The sequence below is a fragment of the Cicer arietinum genome, chromosome 6 (assembly GCF_000331145.2).
Source record: "Cicer arietinum cultivar CDC Frontier isolate Library 1 chromosome 6, Cicar.CDCFrontier_v2.0, whole genome shotgun sequence".
Taxonomy (NCBI): Eukaryota; Viridiplantae; Streptophyta; class Magnoliopsida; order Fabales; family Fabaceae; genus Cicer; species Cicer arietinum.
The window spans coordinates 63,980,594-63,992,756 of NC_021165.2; the positions used below are offsets into that span (position 1 = coordinate 63,980,594).

Sequence of the window (12,163 nt, forward strand, 5' to 3'; positions counted from 1 at the left end):
TGTTGATGCAAAATGTTGTGGAGTGAACTAAAATTGTTGTGAGTCTAAAACTTGAAGAAAATATTTATAAGAATTAAAAAAGAAAATTGAAATTGTATAGCTACTAAAATCGGTTTTTTTTTTTCAATACTCATTTCTTCAAATAAAATTACTCAAATACTCTATTTTTAAAATTATATACCTAAATATCCTTTTTTTTTAAGTTACAACTCTTCTGACGACTTGTTAAAAGGTGTTTTTAAATAAAAAATAATTTCAATTTTTATTCAAATAACAAAAATAATATATATATATATATATTAATATAATTCATAAAAAAACATATATATAAATTTTAAATTATATAATTCATTCATAAAAAAAATCACAAGTTTTACAAAAATTACGATAAAAATCACTCTATCGACAATGTGGTACTAGAGGCCACCTTCGACATTAATTTTATCGTAATTTTTGTAAAATTTGTGAGTTTTGTATGAATGAATTATGTAATTTAAAATTTATATTTATGTATTTTTATGAATTATATTAATTATATATATATATAGATATTATTTTTGTTATTTAAAAAAAATTAAAAAATTTATAATAAAAAAAAAGAAAGAAATCATTTGGGAAGTCGCCGTTTAGAAAGTGGATTTCCTTAAGGAAGTCGCCATTCCAAATGGTGACTTGTAATTTAGTGAAAAAAAAAGGTATTTAGGTATATAAATTTGAAAATAGAATATTTGAGTAATTTTTTTTAGAAAAAAAATTTAAAAAAGAAACCCACTAAAAACATTGTTAACCCTTTTGCAGTACATGAAAAGGTCAAATCAAATTTTCTTTGTTTTTTGCATAAAGAAAATTCATATTTTTAGTAAATTCCGTTGCACTTAAACAACTACAGAGAATAAATAATCTATCACGTAAATGTAAAATATTTAAGCATTTGGCGCTAGCACCATTGGTGAAAACATTGTAAGTTTGTGATTTAAGTATTCACCACTTGGGGACATAAAATAAATTTATATATTAAAACCTGACCTTAGGGTTCACTAGTAAAAGATACAATCAAATACTTGAAATTCTAGAATTTAAATTTGCAAATGTTATTTAGTGTTGAAATAGTTAAAAGTAAAACAAATTAAAAAGAGTATTGAATCTCAGCCATTTGTTTCAAATCAAACGGCATAGATTTAACACCCATTAAAACAATCTCGGTCATGATTCTAATCAGACGGCTGTGTGTGCACCCCGCAGATACAGCAAGAAATTCGTTTCCAACTTTCCATTCTACCGGTGTTGAAGTGTTTGTTTGTACAGCACATTTATCAGCACCAACCAAGTCATTTATCAGCAAAACAGTTCGCATGCTAAGTTTTCACTTGATGCCGACTGTTTAGATTATTATACAATGGAGATTAAGGAGGTTAAAATGACAACAATGGATTCTGCAAAACATTAGCATAAAGTAACGAGCAGACAATTATAATCCACGAAAGGTAGAGTACACGAGAAGTACACCAACAAACATTTACGAAACCATTGTATCTGCAGAAACATTTAAACGAAAATGAAAACCATATTCAAATTCTCCACAGAAGAGAATATACCACAACATCCATGTGCTAACAGAAATTAAAAAACCCTATATATAATACTGTATTCCGATTTTTAATAGAAGTTAAAGCATCATCATCATTTGACAAGCATGCTTTGCTGGGCCTGGTTGTCCTGCTGCTGCTGATAATTCAAAGGCCTCCTGAAAAGCATGATGTGTGGCTCGGGACGATGAATTGCATAGTGAACCCAACCTCGGCTTTGCTGAACTCCTATTGCACGCCACTCATTCTGCAAGATAAAACCACACAGTAATTAAACATTCTACAAAAAAACTAATAAAAAAAGAGCAGCATTACATAAGACATGAGAATCTCAAATAACAAAACCCTAGAATCCTAAGCTTCAGCTTTCCATTAAACAATGAAAGTCATATTTTCAAAAACAACCACAAAAATACAATCATCTAAATTTACTGACACAAAAATTCATCAAATGAAAGCAGAATCGTCAACACCCAAACTTCATTGGTTGATGATTTGAACAAAAAACGTAGACAACTATCTCCTTTATTGAATAATAATAATATTCAGTTATCAATTACCACAACAAAATAAAATAACCATTCATCAAATCAAAATCAAAGTAGAGTATATTCTAAGGCCCTAACCCAGATTGCATCATCATAATCAGAAGGAATTTCCATCCATTTTCATCGAACCATTCAGCAAAACACAAATTTCAATGAACTCTTAACAGATAAGCATAGATAAGCAACAACAGTGTAATTAGATCAATTAATTATAAAGCGTCGGTTAACTACATAAACAAAAAATTGAACTTATAAAGTGACGATTAATCAAATACACACAAAAATTCTTAAAAAGCATCAAGTAATTACGTACTTCAGAGAGGAGCCGATTCTTGGGAAGCAACTTAGCGACTTCAGGAGGCAGAACAACATGCCTAAAAAATTGAAATTAAAAAAACATATATGAATTAATATCAAAATTAACAAAATACTGCATAAATCAAAGTTAATTATGAAGAAGAAATAAACCGATTAGAGCGGTAGAGTATACCTATACTCATAAGTATCATCGAAATACTTCTCAGAGTACTGGATCTGACCCATGCTTCAAAAATTAGGGTTTCTGAATAGCTCGATTTGAATCTGAAAAACGGTTAGAAAAACAATCGTTTATAATTAAGTGAAAAAATTATAATCACTAAAATGAAATTGAAGAGAGAAAAGAGAAATAAGCGATTTGTTGCGTACCTGAGGAGTGAGAATTGAGATGAGAGTTGTGAGAGTAGAAAGAAAGAAGGAACAGAATATATTGAAATTTTGTTTGAGGGGTTTCGAATGGGAAGGAGGAAAAGGTAAATTCCTTTTTTTATATTGTTGATATTTTTTTGGGCGTTTTTTTTCTGAGAATTTAAATATTAACGGCTAATTAAGGTGGACTTGAACTTTTTCCATTTAAAAATTTCGATTTATTTTTTCCCGCTTTGTATAAGAAGTTTCTACATGCTCCTTTTCTGACGTTAAGTTTCTACATAATCGGCGCCCATAACTCATCGTCAGTTCACAAGAAATATAACGGAAAAAAATGTAAATCAAAATATTCAAACCCCAACGGTCATTTCCTTATTGAGATATTTTATATTTTACTTTGCTTAGAATTAAGAATGATCGCTCTAAAAATAATATTGCGTTACAATTTAGATCGGCCTAAAAATAAATAGATAAATTATTCAATTCAAATATCAAGACTATAGTTGTTGGATTCAAATTAAATGTTTTTTTTAATATATTCGACTTCTTTTAAAAATCATCTGATATGATTCAATTAATTAAATGTAATTTAGATTAGATAGATTTTCTCTAAATATAAAATTTATAATTATAAAAAAATCTATTAATACTAATATGTTTAATGGATATACACTATTAATTTTACAAATTTTATATTGACAACTAACATAAATTAATGAATGGGTAATTATTTTATGATGATAATTATTATCACGTAGTAATATAATAGAATATTAGCTTTCATTAATTGTTAATATAACACTGATTTACACTAATAATGTATAATTTTTTTAATAGTAATATTAAAAAATTACGATAAATTAAAAGGTTTGATATAAAATATAAAACATAATATACTAAAAAATAATATTAGGGAATAAGAATGATTATGTTTTTTGCTTAAATATAATTTTAGTGTCTTACTTTTTACTAGATATTTATTTTGATTATTTATCTTTTTTTTTTTTTAATTTATGTTTGTCATTTATCTTTTATAAATGACGAACGTTAGTCCTTTTATCATACATCTTTCAAACAACTACATGAATATTGTCATGAATAATTGAAGTTTAATCTTGAATTATTTATAAAGTTAAATATACAACCTTAACATGGACGAGATGAAAATATAGAGAACTCTGATAAATAATTTTTATTTTAAAAAGTTTACATATGTTTCTGTTGAAGTTGTGGGATTTTAGATAAAAATGATGAGAGAAAATAATAAAGGTTTGAATACTATTAATAATAATTTTATGTTTACTTGATTACAAAAGACTCAATACTAAACTCTATTTATAAAGGAACATAGACTTAATCATAGATCACAAACAAATAATAATAATAATAATAATAATAATAATAATAATAATAATAATAATAATAATAATAATAATAATAATAATAATAATAATAATAATGAGAGATATTCTAAGATATCTCTATAATTATAAATTGATCATAGGAAATAATTCAATATACTCTAATATAATATAAAAGATATTAGAAGATATTTTCTAATATTTCAACGCTCCCCCTCAAGCAAAAGTTTACTAAGTTTTAGCTTGTTACAAGAAAATAATATTTTGCTCAGCAAAATAATAAAATGAAGGAAAGACAACTCAAGGATGCAAGTGAAGTCGAAGAGAATTGCTATAAATATTGCCTAGCCAGATAGCCAGAATGATCATAAGCATGAGAGAAATTCAGGACAAACAATTGAACAAAGCAAGGTTTGTTTTTCTAAAAACTGCATTTGAAATCTTCAAACTAATAATATCGGAGACTAAAATATTTAAACTTGAATATGCTTCAAGGAGAAAGAGCCCTAAACCCTAAACCCTCAAGCAAAAGCTTACTAAGTTTTAGCTTGTTACAAGAAAATAATATTTTACTCAGCAAAATAATAAAATGAAGGAAAGACAACTCAGGGATGCAAGTGAAGTCGAAGAGACTTGCTATAAATATTGCTTAGCCAGATAGCCGGAATGATCATAAGCATGAGAGAAATTCATGGCAAGCAATTGAACAAAGCAAGGTTTGTTCTTCTAAAAACTGCATTTGGAATCTTCAAACTAATAATATCGGAGACTAAAATATTTAAACTTGAATATGCTTCAAGGGGAGAGAGCCCTACTTTAGGGAGAGAAAGGCAAGGCTAGTACATCTAAGACAAAGATGAGGCCAGTGCATCAGGGACAAATTTCCAAAATGTATGCATGTGGCTCGAAAGAAAAAACTTAAAAACAAATATGAAAACAGGAAGGAAAACACAATCTAAGCTGTTGGCGGCGGCACGTGGGATGAACACGACGGATCTTGGAGGCATATAAGCGTGCGTGGAGCAACTTTTGGCATAAAAAATTTGGGTTGTGTAGATTGGGAGATTCGGCACACAATGAAAGTGGTTGTGTCGAAAAACTTGTTGGAAAAGTTTTTCAGCACGTAAGGCAGCAATAGATGACATATCTTGGAGGTAGGAGATCTAACTGTAGCCTGAAACTAGAATACGAGGGCAGATTCAAAACCGCGAAGTTGAGTCGAGATAAATCGACGGAGCAATAATTGAGCGGCTTAGAACGCACCATCACATGTTGTGGAGACGACAGGGCGTGAGATCTACTCGCATGAGAGATTAGCAGTGTGTGAGAGCATGTGATGGCTTTTGGCGACGCGTTTTCGAGCATTACCTAATCTAGAAATGACGGCATTGTTTGTAAGAAAATTCACCATAAATAGTGGCAACGACGGTAGTAGCGAACTGAACAGAAAACGAGTAATTTCGATGTCGGAATATGTCACATTAGTGGTTAAAAAAAAAGGAATGATCACATTGCACAAGAGAAACTATGATTATATTCGCAAACTATTGAAAACTCAACAACAAAATAGAGGAGGAATCGTTCAAGGAGGATTGAAATAAGCTCTAGATACCATGTTGAAGTTGTGAGCATTTAAATAAAATGAGGAGATAAAATAATAAGAGTTTGAATATTATTGATAATAATTTTATGCTAATTTGTTGCAAAAAACTCAATACTAAATTCTATTTATAGAGAAACATAAATTTAATTTTAAATAAAGAACAAATCATAATAATAATGAGATATATTTTATGATATCTCTATGATTATAAATTGATCATAAGAAATAACTCAAAATACTCTAATATAATATAAAAGATGTTATAAGATATTTTGTAATATTCTAACCAAATCATGAACGTATGTAAGAAAAGTCTTTTCATCGTACAAGAATATTAGTGATATTGTATTTAAAATACCATGAAATAGTACAAAAAATAGAACAAATTAAATCAATAAGTATTCTTAAAAATAATTAAAAACCAACAAATAATAGATTAATAAAATTCATAAAAAAAATAAAAAGTAAAATACATCTTGTGTTGTTTAAATTACACGAAAATATAAAATTGATTAGACCATATTAGATCAAAAATATGTTAACTAGATTCAATCAACAATTAACCAAATTCATTTGCATATATTCTTAACTGTATTCCACCAACAATCTTCCTACCTACAACTATAGCCACTCATGAGAAACGCATACAACAAACCATCCACATAGCACCTCCAGACTGATGCATTTTCAACAAAACTGATGCATTACAAAGCTTGTATCTCCCCCACCCCCTACTTATTTTTACTTAATTCCCAAACTAGCCACTGGGTTCAGCAACCAAATTGATACTTATTAGTATCTAAATTTGGCCTCATTCCCCATAACCATATCCAAAATCAAGACATTAATTACTATTTACCCAAAAATATACCAAGACATTATTGTCTTTCTCCAGCTTCTACCACCAACGAGGATTTTGGAATTGTCTCAGCATTTTCTAGAATTGTAAAAAGGGCACTAAAGAATGAAAAAGCATGAACTGGAATGTGCAGGTCTCGATGATCAATCTCAACCATCCAGTTGTTATAGTACTATATTTTAGCGTCAATTTTGGACCTTATGGGTGATGACATTATCAGTTTCTTCCTCAGTAAAGTGAAGTTAAAATAAATAAAACAGTAAAAAGCGACTTCATATTGACAAAAACAGATACTCTATTGAAAACAACAATAAATAAGGGTTCCAAATTGAAATGGGTTGCTTTATAACAAGTAAATGAATATAGCACCATATTTTGCAAGTTTCTGGAAATCGCATGTCCTAGTATATCCTCTATTTTCAAATCTAATCACCCCTTCTTTCATTCATGTACTAAAAATAAATATGATGGCTACAGCATGAGTAATTGCTTTCTGTACACCGTCCAAATATAGATCCTATATATTCTTTAAATGGGTGTTCTTCAGCTCAGCGCCCAGCAAAACATCCCAGAAACAGATGTATGAATGAGAGGTCGACCGAAAATTTACACATGCTCCTAGAAAAGTTCTTTAGAGGGCAGGAACCGGCTTCTGTAATAACGAGGTCCCTTGGAATACCATCATTCGGTAACATCTCATATAATTATCTATCTGCAATGAAATGATAGTTAGTTTAACAAGACTAATAACCAATGAAACTCCAGGAAAAACTTCAAAAAGATACACACCTCATCTCTGTCTACCTTAGTAAACCCGAATTTACCGGTCCATATTGATTCAGCTTGATGAGCAGCTGGTAGGACTAATCGTCTCACTTTTAATGATCCAAGCACCCTCTCAATGCAAGAAAGTAGGGACTGGAAGTAACCCTAAAAGAAAACAATAACATTTTCAGTACAGAAATATTTCAAGTAATCTTATTTGACTTCAAATAATTGCTCAAATTTAAAAATACCGAGAAGAAAGGTCAATTCATTGCTGAAATAAATTAAATAACCTGTCCTTGGCAATTGGTATTAGTTGCCACTAAGGGAAGCTCTGCTACTTCTTGCCCAAACACACGGAATATCCCCGCACATACAACCACTTGGCTGTAAAAACATAAAATACACACCAAAATAATTATCGTTTCAATCGAAATATGCACTTAGCAACGAACCATACTCCACATTTAGCCTTACTTGACAGTGAGCACTGCACAGTACATTCCGGCAAAATCTTGATCCTTGATTGTCCTCCTATAGAAATCCACCCAGCAAAAAGAAAATTCCATTCACATGTTCAAAAATGTCAAAAAAGAACGTCAACAGTACAAAAAGAAGTAAATGCTGCTTACCCAAAAATCATCGTCGGAATGAAATCATTGCCTGTATCAGAATCAACTATGGGATCAAATTGCTCCTGGTCAACACAGATTCTGATCCTTAATAAAATTGCTCAATCCATTGGATCATATATAACAAGCAAGCTTTAACTATAACTACCCTAAAGGTAAGCCTCTAACAGGTCAACTAGGGCAATTGAACGATGATGATGATAATGATGACAATGATGATGTATAATAACATATAAACTTCCACAGAAGGAGAAAAAGCTCAGCTGTTATTGTCTATTGATAATATATTCAGACACAGAGATAACAATATACTCACGTGAAAAATAGCAACAGCCTGTGAAAGCAATGGCCTAATCTCTTCAGAAGCAATCATCTTCCAATTCAGAACCCTCCATTTTATATCAAGCCCCGATTCAGTTTCTAAACCTTTTTTTTCATGCTTCTTTTTAATCAAACTTAGGAGGGAATCTGAAAGATGCTCCTCCCCACAAGCCACTAAATTTTGCAGAGCAGTATGAATTTGATCACAATCTGAGCAGCAGTACCAATTCCCTTCAGGTAATTTCTGATAAAAAAAACATGTATCAACAACTGTATATAATAATGAAAAAAAAAATAAAAAGGAAAAGCGAATATTTGGTACCTCTATGTTCTGCATGTTATGATCCTTCAAACACCCTATGTGATATTCCTTCTCACACTGCAAGTGCATATCAATCAGTAATTTAATCAAAACATATAGTGATATAAGAATTAAAATAAATATAAATGAATAAGGCATCAAATGAAGCAATACCTGGTCGCAAATAATTACTGTCCGAGGACCAAACTCTCTGGTGAAATCTTTCTCTCTAAAACGTTGAACAAATGTATGTTATACAATTAGCAATAGGGAAAAAGATGAAAAACGGTCATGATATAACTCAACCCCGAAAATAAAACAGGAAATACCTGCATAGTGCACATCCACTTTCGTCATCTTCTGTAGCTTTTACAATACGGATGAATCTCTGGGTTATCTGTTCCAAATCAACCCCTGCAATCCTTCCAGCTGCCAGAGCATTTGCATTATGCTCAACATATCTCCCCTTCCGCATTATATTTTGACAATATCTACAGTACCAGAAACTACTCGGTATGCAAAGAAGAGGAACACATTCTGCAATTGTAAAAGACTAAACTTGTTATTCTAGCTCTTTGTCCAAATAACACCATATAATTAACATATGCAAACATTACAAATGATGTGATAGCTAATAGCTAATGACATACAAAACTAACTTCAATTTGCACTGAAGCAAAAATATGTTTTATACAGAGCAGAAGACATAAGTAGTCACCATACATATACCATTGTCATAAAGACTAGTTCATTAAATAAATGAAGTAATCAAGACTTTACCTGTGTGAAAAGTTCTTGGGCATCCATCACAACATAACAGATTCCCTCCTTGTTTACAAATACTGCAGAGGTCATCATTATAAGTCGTAGAGATTCCCTGTTGTTTCAACAGAGAGATGGCCAACGTATGTAGTGAGACTCCATCTTTGGTGAATATGCTCACGTATCTGCAACAAAGAAAACGCTGGTCAATTCTCAAAACACCATAATAGAATTCTTTAGCGGCGTATTCAAATAAATAAGTAAAAGAAAATGAGGACAAAAAGAAGGAAAAATATAATCAAATAAAGATAAAACCCATAATATAAATATTATGAGCCTTTCAAGGCAAAAATGTATACATGGTAAATAACAACCAGTAATACAGGTTAAAGAAAAACTCACGGCTTCCGTCGTGATCCCCAACCAGCATGTGCTTCAAACTGAGAAGGACTGACCTGCTCATCCGAATTTTTTATTCAAAAAAACACGTGTCAGATGTCTACTTGAAGCCGTTAGATAGGACAACATATATTACATGATAAGAAAAAGTACCACAGCCTCACAACAGAAACAAAATATTCCAGATCTCTTTACGTATCCGTCCAGCAATTTCTGCTAACACAACAAAAACATATTAAGTTAAGAGTGATAAAAATATTTACATGTAAGAACAAAGTCATTATCAAAGAAACCTCTCCATAAGCAATGTATGCTACTTCAGTTCCTTCTTTCAACACATCTTGAATGATCAACTTATGAAAGCGTAGATCCCTTTCAAATTATAAAAACATGCGATGTTAATAAATGCACAAAAGAATACTTCACACTGATGTAAATATTTCAGATGTGAGCAACAAAAACAAACTTACTTCTTAGTTAATCTTCCCTGATTCTTATCACGAGATGTGTTGAACTTCATTCCCTTGGGTTCCTTGGGCCCCTGGGGCAATGACTTTGGAAGCACAACTGGTTTTGGGGATCTGAAACAATCAGACAGTGGATCTTATATCACCATCACAACAAAACGAGATCTAAAATCCCAATTAATTTTATTAGACATCACATAGCAAATAGCAACTAACAAGGACTATATAAATATGTGTACAATACATGTATACATCACGTCAGAGCCAGCCTAAGGATGAGAATCTACACGTTACATACCTTTTCTCTACCCCAAAAATAATAATTGTTTGTTAGTATGTTCTCCTCATAAAAAAATTTGAAATTTAGCCTATGTTTGCTTTTGCGGCACGCTCACCCAAATCACAGTGAAAATTCACGTTGCTGCAGAAGCTTAGTTTTGGAGCTTCTACAATTTGCGGTGAAAGAGAGAATTAGACGCACGATTGAAGTCAGGAACTTGAAACCAAACACATGCTTAGTCAATGAGTAGCATTAGGAGTGAATATTTTCCTTTAAAGAATAGGTCTCCCATCTTATTACCTCTCCTAATTATAATTGTCATTTAATCTCCTTAATGTCTTTTTTAATTTTATTAATCCTAATTAAAATACACATTTTCAATTATTTAATATTATTAATATGTGTAATGTAAAAATATTACAAAGCTACCAACTCAACTGTTGTCAAATCACAGATAGCGGAGAGTAGCAGGATGGCTGCTATATTGAAATTTTTATGCAGTTTATATAATTTATTATAGTATACTATATATATAGAAACTCCACAACAAGTTGTGACTGACTGACTTTGTCAAAAAAAAAAAAAAATTGTAACTGACTAGTGAAAGGATGAAAAATGATAGCATGAGTAAGAGAGAGAGTACTGAGTAGCCCAAACGTTTTAGTGTTTTTAAATGGCAAAATTCCCAAAGCAAAAAGCACCGACCTTTAAATTTAAAAGATTTTTTAGCTTATTCTAAACTGAGACGCTATAACGGCCGTGACATCTTTTTGGCCGCGACACCAAACTGCTTCGCTAATGCATATCCTGTATCTCTGCTCTGCTACATTGATATAGCGTGCAATTGACTACACTTACCTTTAATAAGCCTAGCCTGTATCACAAATTTAACAAATGACCTGGTCTATTTGCATGATATCGGCCTCTTCCTAAGGCATAATCCCGATTAATTAAAAAGGCTAACAAGGCCTAAAAGCATATTAAAAGTATTAGCCTGGCTTATTTAGTAAATGAACATAGTTCAGGTCAGGCCATAGTCTCCCATGATCCCATCAATTGTCTGGCCTACTCCACATTTGCCACTAAAATACTAGCTATGAATTATTAAATTATTTTTATAACTAATTTTGCTTTGCGAAAAATTCAAATAATGAACTTAATAAAATGAATAATAATTTTAGTTAGTTAACTATTTCTTTAGTTTAAAAAAGACCTCATCCTCAAATATGTTTTGGGCCTAAATATGCATTGGGCTTCCCCATATTGTGTTCTTATTGCAGTTTGGTTAGTACAGATGCAGATATGTATAGAATATATTTCTGAAGCAGCAAAACCAAACAACTTTCCAACCCACATCCACCTATAAACACACCATTGCAGCCTATGGCGCTGCCATGGCGGACATTCCTTCACAAACTGCCTATGGCGATTATCCAAAATTCCGCCATGATCGCCATTTAACAACACTGATAGATAGTAAAACCAATGTTCTCTTACATCTGTTTTTTAGCATACAGAAATAATTTGTTTAGTACTAGTAAATTATAAGTTTCCAATATCAGTGTACAGTTAGCGCAATGCTATGCACAGGG

At 31.3% G+C, this 12,163-nt stretch overlaps 2 protein-coding genes across 4 annotated transcripts in view; both read right to left on the minus strand.

Annotated features, from left to right (window-relative positions):
* Window positions 1-1,449: 1,449 nt before the first annotated feature.
* LOC101497106 (cyclin-dependent kinases regulatory subunit 1) lies at window positions 1,450-3,137 on the minus strand. The gene is made up of 4 exons (XM_004506056.4): window positions 2,822-3,137; window positions 2,625-2,716; window positions 2,448-2,508; window positions 1,450-1,833 (listed from the first exon to the last, which is right to left on the minus strand). The coding sequence occupies exons 2-4, from the start codon at window positions 2,675-2,677 to the stop codon at window positions 1,681-1,683; spliced, it is 267 nt and encodes an 88-aa protein (XP_004506113.1). The 5' UTR covers window positions 2,678-2,716; window positions 2,822-3,137; the 3' UTR covers window positions 1,450-1,680.
* Window positions 3,138-6,921: 3,784 nt separating this feature from the next.
* Window positions 6,922-12,163, minus strand: part of LOC101496128 (uncharacterized) — an 8,089-nt gene continuing 2,847 nt past the window's right edge. Inside the window, exons 5-18 of one of the 3 annotated variants that reach the window (XM_073369725.1) lie at window positions 10,295-10,405; window positions 10,118-10,196; window positions 9,978-10,040; window positions 9,828-9,880; window positions 9,444-9,610; window positions 8,993-9,200; window positions 8,838-8,892; window positions 8,685-8,741; window positions 8,358-8,606; window positions 8,042-8,106; window positions 7,887-7,943; window positions 7,703-7,796; window positions 7,449-7,574; window positions 6,922-7,356 (exon numbers count right to left, since the gene is read on the minus strand). In XM_073369725.1, the coding sequence (XP_073225826.1) occupies window positions 7,276-7,356; window positions 7,449-7,574; window positions 7,703-7,796; window positions 7,887-7,943; window positions 8,042-8,106; window positions 8,358-8,606; window positions 8,685-8,741; window positions 8,838-8,892; window positions 8,993-9,200; window positions 9,444-9,610; window positions 9,828-9,880; window positions 9,978-10,040; window positions 10,118-10,196; window positions 10,295-10,405 (1,465 nt within the window). In that variant the 3' untranslated portion in view covers window positions 6,922-7,275. Of the gene's footprint in view, window positions 7,357-7,433; window positions 7,575-7,702; window positions 7,797-7,886; window positions 7,944-8,041; window positions 8,107-8,357; window positions 8,607-8,684; window positions 8,742-8,837; window positions 8,893-8,992; window positions 9,201-9,443; window positions 9,611-9,827; window positions 9,881-9,977; window positions 10,041-10,117; window positions 10,197-10,294; window positions 10,406-12,163 lie in introns of all 3 variants that reach the window. The other 2 variants (XM_004506053.4, XM_004506052.4) reach the window with 2 other exon arrangements.